The 20,838-nt window shown below is 26.4% G+C and overlaps 1 protein-coding gene across 2 annotated transcripts; it reads right to left on the bottom strand.

The window, feature by feature from the left end:
- Window positions 1-152: 152 nt before the first annotated feature.
- On the bottom strand, window positions 153-20,204 carry LOC129972642 (uncharacterized). Of its 2 annotated transcripts, none has more exons than XM_056086853.1 (6): window positions 20,121-20,204; window positions 14,256-18,250; window positions 11,028-11,231; window positions 9,181-9,401; window positions 4,478-4,556; window positions 153-615 (listed from the first exon to the last, which is right to left on the bottom strand). In XM_056086853.1, the coding sequence occupies exons 2-6, from the start codon at window positions 18,039-18,041 to the stop codon at window positions 469-471; spliced, it is 4,437 nt and encodes a 1,478-aa protein (XP_055942828.1). In that variant the 5' UTR covers window positions 18,042-18,250; window positions 20,121-20,204; the 3' UTR covers window positions 153-468. The 2 variants fall into 2 exon arrangements, with proteins under 2 accessions (XP_055942828.1, XP_055942827.1); XM_056086852.1 differs by having other exon boundaries at window positions 482-1,139.
- Between the last annotated feature and the right edge of the window lie 634 nt (window positions 20,205-20,838).

Genomic DNA, 20,838 nt, shown 5'->3' with positions numbered 1-20,838 from the left:
TGTATTATATGCAAATTGGAACTCATATATTACACACACACACAATAAAAATAGCCATAGTAAGGAGCATCAATCTTATTAAAATAAACATATACAATGACTTTTTTTTTTTCTGCACTTAAATACATATAAAATCACAAAATAACATATTGTCATCAAAAATTGTGAATCGCAGAAATTTTCAATTATAAAGCTAAAAGTTAAGATAAAACTTGTTCTAAAACAATAAAAAAAATTAGTACATTTAATCATTTTAATTATAAGATCATATTAAAAGGATTAATACTTGGTAATTTCAAAATCTAATCCCTTATTAGAAATTTTATGCAATCAGAAACAAATATAATTAATAATCGATGAGTAGAATCAAGTTGAAGAATTTACATATGCACTAATAAAATTGGAATTCTTTTCATGTACACTCAATGCTATTTTATGCAAGTATGAGAACGTTTAAAAAAATAAAACTCATTTTGAGGGTGCAATTCCTTGACGCACCCAATCAAAAGATCCCTTGCAAGAAACACAGGTCATGTGGTTGCATCCAGCAATTTTTTCAATTGCTGTTTTGCATTTTGGACATTGCTTACACTGAGTAGTAGTTTTCTGCCACACCTGAAAGACAAATTTATCAAATCGCTCAATTTTTTTAAAAATTAATATAATTATGCTGAATAACAAATTAAGAAAAATTGTTCCAATATATGCAAGTTCAGAATTATTTGTAAGCTATATATTTATATTTAACTATTGTATGAACATAGACATGCATGTGGATTAATCAGATTTTCATGTCATAATTCACATGACTAATTCATAATGAATTATTCTTTATAAAGCTTTAAAATTTATGAAAAAATAATTCATTATAAAAGGCTTTCGGCAAGGTATCATTTATTATTATTTTAATAACTTTTCAGATATGACTATTAAATATTATTTTAAATAAATAACATTCCTCTATGAACAGAATGTATGTGATTATAAACTTCATTATCACTGGCAAATGCTTGCAAACATATCCAACAGAATGTTCCATTACAAGAACTACATGTCATACGGTTACATCCAGCAATTTTTTCAATAGCAGTTTTGCATCTTGGACATTGCTTACATTGCACAGTAGATTTTTGCCATACCTAAAAAATAAATTTATCGTGATTTAAGACAAATAACTATTTACTGAAAGGGTGCTTCTGATTTACAAGAGTGATGTGAAACATAATAGCCATTTCTTTTTCTGTGAATCATTTACTTGTAAGTGTAATTATCAAAAATTTTAATTTCACTAAACATTTTAATAATCCTAAATTGTAGTAAGCACTAGAAAAAGGAATACGATACTAAAAAAATCACACAAAGTTATCAAGAAAGATATTAATATCTTTCTACATAATTTTTAACAGCCTTTAAAGCAACTAAAAATACCTTCAAGTGTTTTTATTTTGCTTCTATTTGCAGAAAAATGAGCTTAAGTAATCAAAATCTACACATAATAATGTTTATTTCTATTTTGAGGCTTAAATTCACCAAAAACCCACTTTGCATATGCAAAAAGCAGTGCTGTCATATGCTTTATTCTAGTATGGAAATTATCAACCTATGGTAAACACATATCTAATTCTAGAGAAGAAATCATCAAGTTTTATTTACCTTATCATGATCTTCCAAATTCAAAAAGTTGCTCATATAATATACATGTAAAAAAATGTTCCACAATTTTTTAAACTTTTAATGTTTAAAGCTTAAGAAGGCTTTAAGCAGTCCTACTAAGTTATCTTTACACTAAGTACAAGTTATCTTTAACATATCTAAGAAAGTATTAAAGTTATAAGTTTTATGTGTAAGTGAAAGTATAAAGTTTTTATGTTATTTTATTATCAACATATTGCTATTAGAATCCAAGAGAAGTACCATATACCAGGGTATACCCAGGAATTTGTGAACCTAGAAGCAACAGATATTAATTCAGCTTCACTTTTTCTTCAATCTTAACTATCTATTTATTTTAATTATAGTTGATCATTTTCTCAATAATTAAAGAAATTTCATATTGTTTAATCAAACAGAAAGTTTTCAAAAAATTTTACATTCAAATTTCTTAATGTATACTTATAATAAAACTAAATGTTTGTGTGTCTGTTGGCGTTCAGACCGTTCAACTTACAGCTACCAAATTTGGCATGTGTACACCTAGGAGGCTGAAAAAGTGCACTTTGGAGTGATTTTCTTAAATTTTTAATTAGAATTTTCATTAATTAAAAATTAAGCAAAATTTCGGCGTTTTTCGGCTATAACTTCTGTAAATATTATAGCAGAAAATTTATTTTTTCAAATTTTAAATTTTTACATAGGTCCTTTGCCTTTTGAATTATATTTAACAAAATATTCTAAAATAAAAATTCAATCAACTAAATTTATCACTAACATAGACTAATTTAAGAAATTTTAATATCAATCTTCTATAAAAACTAGCGATTTTAAACCATTTTAATGGCATAAGTAGTATAAAGAAGATACACCAATCTTCGGCCAAGGTTTTTAAACAGTAATTGGCCTATAATTATGAAAAAGTGGATTGTTCTAAAATTGATACATAAAAACTTCATAAATCGGTCAGATTTGATTGCAGAAAATAGAAACGTTTACTTATTTATTTGAAAGTTGTATTTAGCAGAATATGATTCCTTAGAATAAATGGACTGTGTAAAATTAAAACTTCATAATTTTTTCATAAGTACATTTATTAATACAAAAATAATTCTTTAAATTATAATATAAATTACAAAAATTATTTGGAGTGCACATACAACTTTAATGCCGATCGACTTTGCTTTCAATTTTCATATTTTAAAAAAAAGATATGGTTGGTTTCAGTAAAAAGTGCTTTTATATCACTTGCAGTTTAACATTTCCACTCTAATTTAAAGGTGAAATTTTATGGGCACTGACAGAAAATTAAAGAGATATAAGTAATACAATGAACAGAACTGCTTAAAGCCCACATAATATTATGACTGAATTATATAACTATCAAAATCTGAAGCTTAAAATATTCTGCAGAAAAAGCTATTAAGAGATCAAGTGACAAAATATTTAATTGAAAATTTTAGTGATCATTAATACTCGCAAACCGATGGTCGCCAAAGGTGGCCAGTACTACACAATTGCTGGAAACTCTCCTGCAATAATATAGACATTAATATTACATTTAATCATTAATTTATCCTCTTGATTAAAAAAAAACATTGATTTAAGTCTTTGATTAGCCATTTTATACTTTATGTTATAGAATCCTGTAGTTATGTTTATAGATCCTGTAGTTATGTTCATTTAGAACATTTAACTACAGGATTCTATTAGACCATATTCGTGAGTGCCATTGTCTTTCTAATACATTTTAACAAATCTCTAGTCTCATCTATATAGGAATGTCATCTGGTGGTAGAGTTGACAACATAAGGGTTAATCATCGATGCATTCAGAAGTGTCATTTTTTATTTATTAGAAATATTTCTGTTTCTAATTAATAAATAATTTCTCCATTTGAAAACATAAATATTGGTTTAAAAGGTTTAAGTATTTAAAATAAAAATCAATATTTTTCTCCTTGCTCTGGGTCCCTAGATCATGGGCCATATAGTAGTTTCAGACCTACTACATACTTTTTTTAAACTGAACTCAGATAAAACACATTTAATTATAAATATTTATTTCAGCTTTACTGAATCTTATCATTTTTGAGATTGGTTAATTTTCTCTTATGCAATAATTTTACAATACTTTTAATATATTGAGCACTTTTAGTATAAACTTGTTCATTTTATTATTCATTTCATCATATTATTTCACTTCTCAACGTTTGGCACAATTCATTATTTTATAACCTCTCGGCTGCATTTTTTATTTCATCATGCATTCATGTTTGTGAAATAAATGGTAAAATGAAATGAAAAATGTGAAATAATTTATCAAAATATTACAGTGCTCTATAAACTGACTGAGTAATGATAAAGATACGTTAAACTAGCAAATTTTACACTTTAATTTGATTTCAATTTTTTTCCCCCTCTTATCTTTTAGATTTAAGATTTTTTTTTTTTTCAGAAAAACTATTTTATCAACATGAGTGAAAACTTAGCAATAGAAACAAACTTATCTGATAAAATTTTAAATTATAAATTCAATGAACTAAATGTTGTTGTGGTTTGACAGTTTCAGGTGAAATCAGTTTTTTTTTTCTCCCTAAACAAGTTACTTTAATTAAGAATGTCTTACTTTTCCATAATTATTGAATTATGCAATTAAAATGCAATTCCATTAACAAAGTATTTGTAATTCTATCTCCATATATTTAAAAAAATTGAAAATAAATTACATGTATAAAAAATGTTATTTCAAAATGAAATTTTAAAACTCATCCAATTAAACATTTTATTTTAGAAAAAAAGAAGAGATAAAAAAAGACATTTAATACCTTAAATGAATAGTCTGGGTCTTTCTTTGAATTCTGATACATATCACAAGTATATCCTCCGTGATATATGACATTGCACCTTAAATAAAAATAAATTTTAAAAACTTTAGTTAAAGAAACATAAATTTGTTTTCTCATACATGCAACAGTGAATTTTATTATACTTAATTTTTTTTTTCTTTATTCAAATAATGTAGCTGAAATTAAAGTTTTTTTTTTGTTTTGTTTTTTTAACCAAACTATTTTTAAAACTTTACAATTTCTAAATGCCTCAGCTACATAAATTAGCAGAAAACATACATACAAAAAGTAGAAAATCACTATAAGAATACTTATATACTAACTTTTAACCTCTTAATTGAATGAAACATATACTAAATGATTGTAAATTAGGGTGGAATGAAAAAATCCATTTTCGATTTTTAATTTGTAATGGCGTGGAAAAGTTGCCTTTTGGTATAGATAAGATAAATAAAAATCATGAACTTTATTAAAGTACATCTCGAGGTGCCGCAAGGACGTTACAGTTTCATAAAACTACTTTTATGCAACTTTTTAAGGATTTTTGTGCGCCACAATTATGAAATAAAAGGCTTCAAATAGGCATTGTCATATGAATAAAAGCATAAAAACAGTTTTATTATTGCAATGACATGGCATTGAGTCATCGCCAGAGCAGTTATTATTGAGGTAAGGCAGAGATTTGTCTGTGTCCAGTGATAAGGACAGGGCTGGTTTCAAATCAGGAGCTTTGCCGAATTGCAGTTGAGTTGGCGTCTCCACCGAGTCTATTTATTTAACTGATTAACGTAACTTAGTTTGTGTGCTTTGTTGTGAGTTAAAATGGCTCTGTCTAAATTAGTAAAGACAATATAGGAGTGTTCTATTTTTGAGAAATTTGGTGATTTGTTTGAAGTTGAACTCACTAATTACGGATTTAGTGTTACTGTTATATTAGGCATAACCTCAAAATTGCTTCAGAGAAAGATCCTTCTGTAAGTGAAATATGTGACACATTAGTTCCCATAATAGAACAAATATGGTCCAGATCCTCTATTCACATTGCTTTTAGCAAAAGAATTTCACAAATAATAAAAGCTTATCATGCTAAATACAGGAATTTATTAAAGTCTAAAAGCAGAAAATGTTAAGATACGTTTGATTCCAACCTCACAGAATTTAGAGAAGAAGCTAGAAGTTTATTTGATATTGCTGACTTGAATAAAAGAAGAAAAAAATATCAAGTTATGGGGGGAAAAAAAGAAAGATTCTAAACGATCAATGCTCTAACAGGAAAATAGTTATAGGTAATATTGATATTGCTACCACAAGCACTATGAGAAAGAAAGAAGCAAGAAAGAGTAAAGAACTACAGAGAATAGTTAATTTTAATCAAGGACAAAAAATACTAGATAGCAGAACCGATTACTTGCGACAATGACTATGGCGAAGAACAATAGTGTTCTTTAAAAAAAAAGACAAACCAAGCAGATCCAACAGAACCAAACAGATATGAGACAAGAAGAGATAAAATTACTAGGGGTGGGGTTCCCTGGTAACTGTGGGGTTTAATATTAAGTTAAAACCTTCATGTACTTATGGTTCCAAACATCTTTTTAATCTTGTCTCATATTCACACTATGATGATCTGAAGAAGGTTATAAACCAGATTATTCAAAGAAATAGGTACTAGTATAGGTAGAAATAGGCTTCAGAAAATATGCTTTTGTCCATGATAAATGAGGAAAGTAAAATTAAAAGAAAACTTGGTTTACGTCTTGATTTAAAAGCAAGAACAGTAAATAAAGACAGAGTCAGGAAGTTTAAAGTCCCCAAAATAAACTTCAATTCAAAGGATTATATCGACATTATCTCATAGCTTGAAAATGACATAACTGAACCCCCCTTGCTAAAACATGTTTCGAGTGACTCTCTCAAAGACTTTATACAGAAGGCATTTGAAGCTGAACCAAATAATATAGGGAACTCGATTATCTACTTTCCACGCTATTCTTGTCACATGAAAGCAGTGGAAAGAGCTGTGAAACTGGTGACCAAATCGGCTCAAAATATCTGTGGTTCAATCGCAAGAGGAGGATACATAAGAGCAAAAATTGATTCACATATGAATATGCCCGAATTTAATTTAAGAAAAAAACAGTTTAATGAGGCGATGGAGTAGCAACAAACATTTTGCAGCTGTAACATTTGTAATCATTAAGTTATAATCGTTAAAAATACAGAAGAAACACAAAATTTGACATAAAAAATATTTTTATTATCATTATACTTTCTAATTAATAATTTTTCCAATTGTGACACTTATATATGTATTTAAAATCATCTTTTGTAATATAATATAAATGAAAAATTCATAAAAATATTTTATAAAAGTTTATAATTTTTCAATTTTTTACAAACTTTAAGCTCTTTGCTGCACCTTGTGATATTGTTGTATTGCAACCCGAATTTTTTAAAAAAAATTTTAACTTATAAATTAACTTTTCTCCACTATTACCAAATTAAAATCTAAGAAAAAATTTTAAAAGCCCTTTTTAAAATTGTCCATTTTTTTATTTATTTATTTCAATTTTTTTACAAATTTCAAGCTTTTAGCAGCACTTTGTGTAATATTGCAACCAAATTTTTTTTAAAAAAATTGAAATAAATCTGTAAAAGGCAGATTTTTCACCCTATTACCAAACTAAAATATATATTAAAAAAATTTAAGTCCATTTTTATTTCACCCTATAGTACATATCTAGTTTCCATTCTATCTAATAATTATCTATTATTGAAAAAAAAACACATGCTAGTAGCAGAGAAATGCTCAGAATCAAGTAAAGAATTATAATTTATACTATTTGTCAATGAATGTAGATCTAAAAAATTATGAGATTTTAATTTTCATACAATACCTTGTCTTATTAATCTAATGCTTTTGATACTTTAACATCTTAAATTAAAAATTAGCACTGTTCTGTAGCTAAAATTGACCAAATTATATAGCTTTGAATATCATTTCCCCCAAGCTTATTGTTTTCAAATATTGAAATTCAAAGCTTCACAAATTTGTCAGTTTTAATAAATGAAGAATGAATTTTAAAAAAAGAAAATATTAGTATCCAAAAAATTTTACTAAACATGACTAATAAGGTCGGATGATTGAACTGAAATTTAGATTTTTCTAGATGGCAAAATCTTTATTGATTCAAACAACATAAAATTTAAATCTTTATATCATATAAAGCATCATTTTAATGGGAAGTTTGTAGCCATCTCTAATAGTTTTGAAAACAGCTATGGGTCACAACTGGAGTGGAGATATTGTATGGCTTTTAGAGAAATTGTCTTATATTTTAAAATCATTATCCAGTTAAAATATCTATTTTATTTCTAATTAAATAAAGTGTTCAGAAATTACTAATGACTGATATTGTTACCACGTAATTAAAAAAAAAAAAAGCCTCACATTAAAGGCTAATAGAAAAATTTTATGTGCAACATTTTTTTTTCAGGTAAACTATTTAACATAAAAATTAAAATTGCTTTCCAGTCTTTAAAATTGCTCATTTTATCTTTATCACAAACAAATTTACAATGCTAAATCAACGAAACTGATTTAATAATATATTCAAAAAGCTAGAATTTTCTTTTCTCTCTCTCTTTACAGACGTGTTATTTTTTCTTTTCTTCTGGACAATGATTATGAGCAAATCTTGAAAATACTTTAATAAACCTAAATAACTGATAGTAAAATTCAAAGCTTAATTTATGCTATAAAAATCTAAATTACAAAACACACGAAAATAATTCTTATATTATTGTATTACTAAACTAAAAATTGACATGAAATATTTTCATCCCAAACAATGCTTATGTATAATATGAAATGAAACATTTCCTGATTAAAAAGATTCAAAATCAAAATGATTTAGAATTGAGATTTCTTTCTTCTTCAGCCAAGAAATCTCCATCTTCTATATATTGAAATCATACAAGCATTTAAAAATGTCTATAAAATGTAACATCTCTACTGGTTTAACCCTTTAAATGGCAATTTTTTTCTAGTCATATTATGTTAAAATATTTTTAGGCTTGAAATTAGAAAAAGAAAAAGGATTCATTTAGCTTGCTGATTAGATAAATTTAATTTGATTAATTAATTTGGTTAATTAATAATTAAGTAACAAATCAAGACACATCATTTTGTCTGAGATAAAGAACTGAAGTATCTAAGTTTTTGACTTACTAAAAAAATTTGACAGAACTTATGCCAACCTACATAATTTCATACAAAGATTGAAAAATTTGGTGGGAAGCATACTTCCCACGGCCCTAGAAAGGGTTAAACATATGTATATTGTATCACCCTATTTTAAGACATGACTTCCTCTTACTTTCAACTAAATCAAAATTTGAAATCTTACAAAATATTTATTATTTGCATAAACTTACTTTCACTAACTAACTCTTATTATTAGATTTTAAAACTCAATAGTCTCACTTGAAATTTAAAGTTCAATATGAGTTAATAAATTTGCTCAATTTATTTATTTTTCACCATTATAAATTGAGAACAGATAATTTTTTTCGGAATAATCAATGCATCGAATTTTAGCATGCATTTAAAATAAAAATGAAATTGATTAAAACATTAAAATTCACATTAAAATCATTTCTTTTAAAATTTAGATACTTACTTGGTACAAATGTCATTTTTACAAAGAGGGCAGTTCACTTTATCTGATAATTCCTTTTTATAAAAAAACATTGAACAGTCAGGGGCTGGACAATAAAAAATATTCTCTCGGTTCCTTTCAAGATAATCCTTCATGGATTTTTCAAGTAAAGTCTTGATCTTAACAGAATCATCTTTCAGAATTTTCCTGATATCTTTTACGACTATGTCTTTAGAGCAATTCTAGGAATTAAAAAAAGGCAAATAAATAATATCTTTTTTTTTTTTAAAAGGGAATTTTATAAAATATTTTATTTGAAAATAAAGTAAAATAAAAGATCTTGTAGTCTTTAAAATATGTATCTTGTAAATGATAGAACCTTTAAAATCAAAGAATTTAAACCCATGAACTAAGTTATACTGTGATTTTGATTAATTTAAGCAGTTCATATCTGCAATGCTTTTAAAAAAGACTATAATTAGAAAAATTAGTAGAGGATTTTCCATTTATTGATAATTTCTATAACACCAAAATAAAAAAAAATTGTAACTTAATATAATTAAATTTATAATATAATTTTGTAACTTAATAAAGATAAATATATTTCTTGGGAGGCAAAATTATGTGAATCTAACTACACAAGATATCTAACATTACCATCAGACAATATAAATCACCTATTACTGAATCACAACAAGTTATTGGTTGGCATACACATAAAAATAAATTAGCAGGGACATAATCAGCATAATCATCCAGTGCAGTAAAGCATAAAATTTGTTAGGATACAGTCATTGAACCATTCTAACAATTTGGAATTTTATGAGCTTCTTATTTCGAAATTTTAATTTTTGAGAAGACACAAAATATTAAGTATTTCATTTGATAGCTTCTGTTTTCGACCTATTGTTAAGTAAACTAGTTTAAAAAAAATTGTGAGTACAGGCATAAATTGATACTAGTGCTTATAAATTTTAATAATAAAAAAAAGAAGTTTCTGCTCCAAATACTTTTTTTTTTCCTGTCTTGATCTAAACAAATGATACAGTTCAAGTAGTTCAAATCGGAGCATTTATCTCTGCATTTATGATTGTTTAAAATGAAGAAAATAGAGTTACAGAGTGAACAATTAATTGGTTAACCGTTTGTCCTTAGAATACGAATATGGTTAATTAAAGTTGTTTGCATTTACTAATAGTAACTCTATTAGAAATAGGGAAAGGCGGCATTTATTACTAAAAATTTCTAAACTTCTTGCTTCAAGTTCAACGATTGAGATACAGAATTAAATTTTATGTGCACATTTATGTGCATTATTTTGAGTGCACATAAAAAATTATGAAATTAAGTAAAAACTATATATTGAATAAATCATTTCTGAACATTGTACTTTGAAATATAAATCATTCTACTTAATATTGACATGACCTATAATTTTGCTTTGACTCAATGTAAAATGTAATTTAAAAAACATGAGAACTAGCAAATGAAGCCCCTTATTATTTGAAAAATTTATACAAGTCATATATGACTGATTTAAAAACTGGATGATAATTTGCAAATTAAAAAGAAGCTTAATGTTCTTTTTAATTTTATCTTAAAGTTTTCCCACAACTTTTAAAGAGGAGTTACATAAGGTGATTTTTATAATAATTATCTATATAAGTCAGTCATTATTAATTGTTTGAAATGTTTTCAAATGAAGCTGAAAGCTGAATGGTATTTGGAAGTACTTAAAGAATTAAAAGAGAATTCCACACTTTGAAACTAAATAAATTTCAAATCAATTGATTCAAGTTTACAAATCTTTATAATAGACATCATGACCACTATACATAAAAAAATGAAAAGAAAAAATTGATCCTTACTTCAGCACAACAACGAAGAGGAAACTGTGCTTGTTCAACTAGAGCTTGTATGCATTCAAGACAATATAAATGCCCACAGTGTTCAAGACGAAAAGTTAAATTATATGCTGGACAGACACAAACTGGGCAGATTTCATGCGACTGTTCCACATCAGGGATGACTATATCTAATTCATTAGATAATGCCTTAATACACTCTTCTGCCTTTTAAAAGAAAAATATTTGAATGTATTCCTATTATGAGTTTCATAAAAAAATATTCATAGTTACACTTGTTACAAATTTAAAAATATCAGTTAACTAAGTCTGTGAAAAGGTACAGGTATTTCTAAGAACATTAGGTATTTCTCACTATGGAAGATTTTATAATAAAAACATTTTTATCATCATTTAATTCATATAATAACCAGTGACAAGCTTCTCCTTACTTATTTTTATTTTTATTAATATAACAGAATATATTTTTAATATATATTGATAACACATCCTTTGAAATGAGAAAATATTTCTTTATGAAACATGTAAAAAAGCATGTGATTTTTTATTGAAAGCAGGAAGATTACCACTGTTCCACAAATACTGGTGGAAAAATTGTAATTACATACATAAAGAAACATTCATTAAATAATTACTCTAAGAAAGAAATACAACATGCAACACATTAATCTCTCTATCCTCTATTTGAATCTTCAGACTGAAGTGCTTATCAAAAAATTTATGATTTATAAGGTGAAGTATTCAGCATTGTAAGAATGACAGGTAAGAACCTAGTAGAGATGAAGAAACCTATTTCCAACAAAGTTTTGATTAGCATTATTTTGTGGAAATCAGAGTTATGAAAATATTCAACATAAGAACTATTAAAAAATACTGTTTACAATACACATTGGGGATATTTATTTAAAAGAAGGTATTCAATTTTAAAAATATGTAGAGAAAGTAAATAACAAAGCATTTAATTACAACTGAAAAAAATCTGAATGTATCATTGAGATAACTTCTTTTATTTCAAATATCAAATTCATGTTACTATTGCTTGTTTATCACCAGGCATATTGTAGCCAGAATGTAAGCATAGAGTCTCATTTTTTTTTTCTTTCCTTCTTTTATTTACAAATCAAGATATCTAAATTTGTAAAATGTTGATATTTTCCCCAAATTTATTACGAACTGTTATATCATTCCAAGATTATTTTACTTTATGAGAGAAATATCCTTAAATACTGATAGTCTAGATACTATACTGATACTGATATACTTAAATACTGATAGTGTAGATACTATACAAAGTGTATTTTTTTTTTTTTTTTTTTTTACTACCTAAAATACTAGTAAAATTTCTGGATCAGAAATTCACTGGAGATTCTACTGATAATTCATTTTAGAACAGTGTTTATTGAAAAGCTAGGCAGCTAATCAAAGTCCATTCAAATTCATGAATATTCATTCTCCTACTCAGGTCTGGTACTAGAGGCAACGTTGCTATTGTACCATTTAATTTCTTCCATCTTATCATCCTATAATAAGATATTAAACTTTTTGAAAATTGAATATAATAAGAATTTAAACTTTTGCAAAATGAATCAAGATTATATAACATATTATATACATAAAATTATTTTCAAATAAATAACTAACATATAATGGAGTTTTATAATTAAAATATGAAACATATTACTCAGTTATGTTCATAAATGAAATTTTTACATTATAATGAAAATATAATTTATACTGATGTAAATAGTGGGTAATAAATACATGACAGCAAATAAGATATATTCTTATAAATATAAATTTAAATTCAAATTCTTATATATATAAATTTAATAACTAAGCCTGTTTCATTGTAGCAAAATTTAATATGACAGACTTTATATTCATTTATTTCAAACATAAGTCATATTTAAAACGAATAAATGTTCTATATTTACGTTTAATTAAATGCATGACTGAAATTCTAATTTTGCAAAAATGTTTTGAAATGCATTAAAAATTTAATAACTTTTTAAGAAGTTCCATCTTTTTATGTAAATTAAAATTTGCATATTATCTTTTTTTTTTTTAACTCTTTCATGAGTTTTTTTTCATATGAAATATCTAAAAGCTGATGTGTTTCTTTCCAAAATAAAAAATATGTCTCTTATCCAACATTCATTTTCTAAATTTCAGAAAAATCATTACCCCACAGTTGTAATACCATACGACAAGTGAGGCCACTATGATTAATACCAATTAAAGAGGAGGGATATTTATCATAATAATAAAAATTTAAATAAAGCATGAAAAGAGACACCCATTTATATACAGTTGGACTATCTTTTTAATTTTTTGAATAAAAATTATAACCCTCCCCTCCCCTCACAAAAAATGTAATATATTTTTAGCGATGATTATTACACTTTTGCAATAGTTTGAGAAATCCTGCCATAATACTTTAACTCGTTTCCTAAACAAATGTAATTCAAATTAAAAGTTTTCCCAATTTTCTTAATATTAAAAAAATTTCTAAGCAGAAGGAAACTTGACGGACAGCATTTCAGATATATTCAACAAGCCAGAATATATTTAGAAGCAGATGGATATTTTTTTCATACTTTTAATAATATAAAAAATTGCCACAGTAATACTTAAACACAGAAAAACTTTTGAATGGCATGTCGAGGGCTTAATCTGTCTCAATTCATTTTATGCCATTTTTTCTTTAAGACAAATTATAAGGAGGGAGGTAAGCCCAGCACAACACTTGTATTTTGTTCAAGATGGTAATGGCTAGCTTAATGTTTAAATGCTTTCATGCATGGACCCTTTGTATGTTCAGTAGAATTTGGTCTATCCTTTAGCTGTTAATATGCATGTATACTTTTGACCAATTTAATATTTGGAAATTTAAATAAAAAGATATTGCCTATATCAATTTTTTTAAAATGTGCCACAACTATAAACACAAAATTCCAATAAAACCTCAAAACAATTAGTTAAGCTTAGCAGTTACACTATAGTCCTTTTGAAGAACTCTATAAGAAATAATCTAATGAAATAGGATTTTTTTTTAATTACATTTTTGGAATTGCTTATGAAATTATTAGCAAATGTGAATGTAAGGGTTATATAATAAAAAGATAATAAACTATTTGAAATGCATCAAATTATTATTTAATGTTTGTTTTTATCTAATATCTTTTTTTTTCTAATAATCTATCATTCCTGTACAGAAATTTTAATGCTTACTTTTTCAATACTTTTTGCACTGCCTCGAACAAGTAGCAGATGTGCTTTAATATCCAAGGTAGCTGAATGTAGATCACAAGATTGAATAAAATTATCCAAATTCACACCATATCTTTTGATGATTGCTTTTAATAACATACTACTATTTAATTCTGTAGTTAGAGAAATAGTCTGCATCGCATGGTTTTCAGCATCTTCAAGAAACAGGGCAATTTGGTATTTAGCTTTATCGCAGGCAGCATGAGATCCATATAAAGTAAGTGTTTTCATTTTATTATCTACCACAATATGTACATTTTCAGCTTGTTCTAAATTCTTAAGCCATACTTGCCCACCATAGAAAAAAATATTTTCTAAATCCTTGATTGTTTCTGAACTTAACATATCTCCTGCTAATAAATCATTAACTTTCCTATGCAAAAAAGACAATATTTCATTATTATTTGATGATAATTTAATCAATGCTTTCTCTTCACTCTCTAAATCAATACTGAAACCAATTTCTAAATTATCATCATTTTCAGAAAAATTTTTAATATACTGTTTGACCTGTTCCAATTCAGCAATGAAAGCATGCTTTAGAACTTTACAAAGTTCTTTATTGCATTTAACAACAAGGTTATAAAGAATTTTAGATAAGAATTTCTTATTTTTTACAACAATGCCAGACAATACCTCAGCTATCAAAGTCAATGCTTCATTATCAAGCATATCAATATAGAGTATCATATCAAGATCTTTGGGATTTGGCTTTGGAACAGTCACATCAAAATCACCAAGAACAGTAAATTCTTTACATACATCAGTTATCATTGATCTTAATGCAATTATATCATCCTCTGTCATTGTAAATGGAGGCTTATATTCTAATTCAATGCTATCAATCAAGGAATCAGGTATTAAAAGCTGTAGTTCTTGTTTTAACTTTTTAGCATTTGTTTCAGGTGGCAAACCTGTAATGTATAACTGGTTTTCCCTTTTGTTACTAGCTTGAATGAATATATCACATCCAAAAATTCTAATCCTTCTCAAAGCTAATTTACGTGCAATCCTGAAATGTTCTGCAGAATTAAAATTAACATAACCTTTTCCAGAACAAGGACGCCTTATCCAAGCAATAAATAATTGATAAGGATAATATTGGACATCAGTGATATTATCTAAAATGTCTATGTCAGTCTGATCTTGATAAAAAGTATTCAATATTTCAGCTTGAGATTTTTGATACAGATTTGTAGCTATACCGCCTTTAGACCAATTTATTTCAAAACAAATTTTATTTTGATTATATTTAAGTTCCAAAATTTCCAACTGATTCTCACTTAATATACCATCAAATTTACTTTTCAAAATATCCTGAACTAAACACTGGGCAAAATCAATGTAATCTGGTAATGCATAAACATAAACACATCCTTTATTTATAGACACTTCTAAAAAAATCAAATCACTACCACATTCCTTTTTAATGCTTTCTTCAATTTTTCTCAGCTTTTTTCCATCTGGGCCAAGCAACAAATCATTCATCAGTTCTTCTCCAACAGGCTCAATTGTCCTGCATGTTAGTGTTGCATCAAATAAGTCTTCATTTTTATATGGTAGCATACCATTCATTAGTGCCTTCATAATTATATCAATAGGCACAACTGTAATATGAAATAACATGACTGTCTTGTTACAAATCATTTTATCATAAAGAATAAACTGTGGCTTACTTTCAGTTTGATAAATCACCGATTCTGGATGAATAGAAGCTAAGAGAGAAGATGATAAAATTCTATAACCACTTTTTAAATGGCCTGTATAAACACATAAATCAGAATAAAAACATTCAAACAGGATTTCAGTAAAGTCCAAATAATAATTTTGAAAGTCTGAAAACTCCAAAATAATTTTTTTTCCAAGGCAATTATATACAATATTACAAATTTCTATCACAAAAGAATGTATTTTTTTCATGGTAATTGGATTAATAAAATGTTTTTTACACCAATCAGAGCTTAAATTATTTTCTATCCAGCCCTTATAAATGGAAAGATACAAAAAGGTATCACTCTCATTTACAGTTAATTGAAGTTTCATAGCATCAATCAATTTTTGCTGCATTTCATTTCCAGTACGGAAAAAAATTCTTTGTTTATTGCAGAAGAATGCAACAAGCACCACTGATTCAAAAGCAAATCCTTTTTTCAAAGCTAATAGAATTAATTTTGAATATTTTAACTGAAAAGGTAGCTTACCCATATCTTTTCCCATTGGAGTTAAACTATTACCTTTAACGGCCTCATACTTTTGTAGATCATTTACTACATCATGTAAAATATGATTTGGAAAGAATTCTACAAACTGCAAGGTTTTGCCAGATCTATATTGGATTATTTTAATTAAAGTATTGGTGGGATTCAGTCTTAACATTTCTGGGCAATCTTTTTTTGGCATATCCATGATATAATTCTCCTTGTTATAGATTCTATAACAAATTCCACTATCAAATTTCCCTGCCATATTTTTTCGCAGCTTAGCTTTTGGGCAGGAAATAAAAGTATTTTTTAAAGCCTCCTTTTTTAATGAATAGTCATAAAACATAGATTTTCTAATGCCACTATCAACAATGAATTTCACAGATGGATAAATAGTTGCCTCAGAACAGTCAGTTGTAAGAAAAACTTTTCTTTTTGAACTAAACAAGAGATTATTGTATAAATTATAAGAGGCATTTTCATAAATTAAAAAATACTCTACATCATTATAATGAAATTTTTTTAATTGTTTCCTCAGCATTTCCTCAGCTTGTTTCAAATCATTAAAATCTGGAAGAAATGCTAAAATGTCACCAAAATCATGCAGTGCAAGGATACTCGTGATAGTATGATTAACCTCAGAAACATAGTCTTCTGAAGGAGTTAAAGAGTTCTTTTTCCAAACAGTTTTGACAGGAAAAGAAATGCAAGGTGTTTTCAATACCTGAACACCACTTCTTATTTTAGAGAAATATTTTTTATAATTCTTTAAATCTGCATGAGGTGATATTAATAAAATCAATCTTGAACCTTTATTGGCCACAATCATATCTCGAAGATATGAAAGCAAAAGATCAGATTCAATTGATCTCACCAAGGGAACATTAAAAATAACAACTGCTTGCTTAACAACAAATCTACTATCTACAAAGTAATTAAGCAATTGTTTTTCACTAAGACACAACATGTCATTAGCAAGTTCTTTTTCATTAAATAAATTTGTATTAATTTTTTCTCCCAAAAAATTAGATAACCAATTACTAAGTCTCAGTTTCAAAATATCACAATTTTCACAAGATATGACAGATTTTTGTGGGAACATAACTTGGATTAAAGGTGGTAAAACCATGTTAAAACAAAAGGAACTGTCTGCAACAATGATAGTCACTCCATTGTCTTTTAAATAATGTATTACATCATCACAAAATGCATAAGCTTGAAAGAAATTTTCAAATAATTTGCATTCATACAAAAGTTCATTTTGAATCTTTCCTGAGCACTGAATGGCATCTGCAAGCCCTGAGGTACAAACAGAAGATAGTCGAGCTTTTAAACTACTAATAACTTTTTCAAACTGTTTTAACTGTAATGACAAATTATATATATGTTGTTCCAAATATTTAGAATATTTTGGTTCCATCAATATGTTCTTCTTCTTTTCTATTTCGGAATAAAGTTTTGTTATGCATACTTCAGAAAGCTTATCTATTTCCTGTCTATACTGCAAAACAACATCAAAAGATGAATTAAGTCGCTGCATATTCATATTTAGGAAAAGTGTTTGGCAATTTAAATCATTAAATGTGCAACTATATGAGAAGGCAAACTATAATTATTCTTGACTTCCATATAATGAAAACTTTCACTTCATATTCAAGAATACATTGATAGTAAGCTGTGGAAAAGTTTTAGATTGATATTCTCATATATTTCTTGTACTTTCATGGTATTCAAATATTTGGCTCTTTTGAAAACCTAGAAGGAATAAAAAATATTATTTTGAAATATAATATAACAAGTAACATATAAATGTTTATTATTTTTTAATATAATTAAATATTGAAAAATTTACTGTCAACAATTAAACAGTCAAATATCCTATCAAACAAATGATAAAGAAGCAATTGTGTTTGATTAAATCCAAAAAGTAGACAAAATACAAATAAATAAAATCTTCAGAAATTAATTCACAATGACCGTTTTAGAATATTTAATTTTTCAGATAATATGCAAAAATTTGATCATAATCAAAAATCTATTTATCATTTGTTATATCAAACACAATTTTTAATTTTTCTAATTTTTTTTACCTGTAAAAAATTAATTTGGAGAGGACAAAAGAAAACTGGTTAACAACAGATAAATAATAGAAATTCATTAAATTTCATAAAATTGAGGTGCATGAAAGGATTACAAATTATTTGATGTACTGTTTTAACTCAATTCATTTTGAAAATGGAAGAAAATGTTTAATACTAGAATAATTATGAATTATTTCTAAATTGAATAATGATTATTTGTTTCAGTCAACCACCATCTACATAATGCAATAGTTTAAGCATTAGTATATAAAATTTAACCAATGCTTACCATATCATATCATTAATATTTAGAATAAATGAAACACTTATTCCACTTTAACACTTAGTCCAGACAGGAAAGAAATAATTGTTTTTACTTTTTGTCAATATAATTAGAAAATACGATCAATGGTCTTTTTAGACTGCTTATATGGTTAACTATTTTTAACTACCCTCATTGGCAATAAATATTAGAGTACATAAATTGATACGATAAGACATGGAAATGATACAACTTCAGAAATTCTTTTTAAAAAAATCCACAAATTAGCACTGTGAAGGATGTGAAATCTTTAATGTTAATAACTTTCTTTAGATCTTATGTTATGAATCTGTACTATGAGTAAGAAAAAGATTTCTAACATGCATATGATAATACTTTTACAATTCCTCTTAATATAAATGGAAAATTGAAATAAGCAGAAACTGAGCTATCGTTAGCTGAATATTAACAAAATAAGTAAATATGAGAGAAAAATAAATAAATAAAAAATAGAAGGAGTGATATGATATTTGAACGTACTTCATCATATGTTTAAAAATATAACACCAAGATTAACATTAAGATCCCTCTTCCAAGTTTATTTTAATAAGGGATATATATCAGATTAGAAACAAATTACTTAATTTCTTCTGCTTATCACTTATCCAAATAAAGAGAAATCATTATTAGAAATCTCTAAGACAATAAGTTAATCATATGGTTATGACAATTAAGGTAATCAAATGAATATCATTAAGTGAAGGAGGAAGATGCAATATGTATAAATAATTCCTTAAAAAGTAACTTTTTATTTAAAATAATCCAATTAAAAAAGTAATATATTCAACTCATTTAAAATAGAAATAATTCAATATCTCCTAATAAAATTAGTCCAATATAAACTAAGATTATTATTATAATCATTTTAAATAAAAATTTGAATTCATTGTTTATATATATATATATTGTTCTTTGTTATACCACATCTCAGTTCTTAATTGCTCATCTGCCATCAGATTTAGGTAAAGATTTAACTTCTTGAACTGATCATGATAGAATTCGTGAACTTTACATAATATAGATTGATATTTTATATAGAATATTCTAAATCATTAATTATTTAACTACTACACATGAAAATAAAGAGACTTCATTAGTAATTACATTTAAAAATTAATCATAACTTATAGATCACAAGAGAAATATAGAATTATGACGTTATTTTATTTTAAAAAATACCAGAACATCTTAAAAAATTATTAAAGTTTCTATTAAAACTTACCGTTCAAAATTTGCAATTCAACTTGCATTCCAACGTTTCTCGAAGTTTACAATACGTTCAAGTAAGCGCCGACTTTAGTTTCGGTTTCGAAAAGTCTTTTGATTAGTTGAGTTGTAATATTTCTGCCTTTCCTTCAGCAGTTAAGAATCATCCATATATATACAGTGGCTCAAAAAATTGAGAGTACACCTTAAGTTTACTTGATAAATCCAACTTTCACTATAAATAACACATTACCGGGAAGAGCAAACATGTTTTTATTTTTACACATAACAAATGGTTTAATTTACAGTAAAAATAAAGAAAAATCAAGGAAAAACTTCTAAATTAAAAAGTTTCAGAAGCATTTTAAATAAACACGCGCAGAATTTTGTCTCAAAAGATTGAGAATACACTAATGAAATTTTTGCAATATCTCGTATAGAAAGAACATGTCAATATTTAGTTTTGGCTCTTATAATGGCCTCTAAACGTCATGGTACCGATTCGACTAATTTTTGGTGGTATCTGAAGATATTTTATTACATTCTTCTTGCAACACTTGTTTTAAATGGGTTTGTTTCTAATTTCGAGTTTTTGATCCACTTTTTAGTATGGCCCATGAATATTCAATGGCATTGATGTCGGGGTACTGTGGTGGTGTGTGTAACTGCTGTTTTCAATGAAAAAGACACCACATTTTGACGTTACGTGCATTCTGTTTGGGCTCGTTGTCCTG

The sequence above is a fragment of the Argiope bruennichi genome, chromosome 6 (genome assembly GCF_947563725.1).
Source record: "Argiope bruennichi chromosome 6, qqArgBrue1.1, whole genome shotgun sequence".
Taxonomy (NCBI): Eukaryota; Metazoa; Arthropoda; class Arachnida; order Araneae; family Araneidae; genus Argiope; species Argiope bruennichi.
This window is presented reverse-complemented; position numbering and strand designations above follow the sequence as displayed.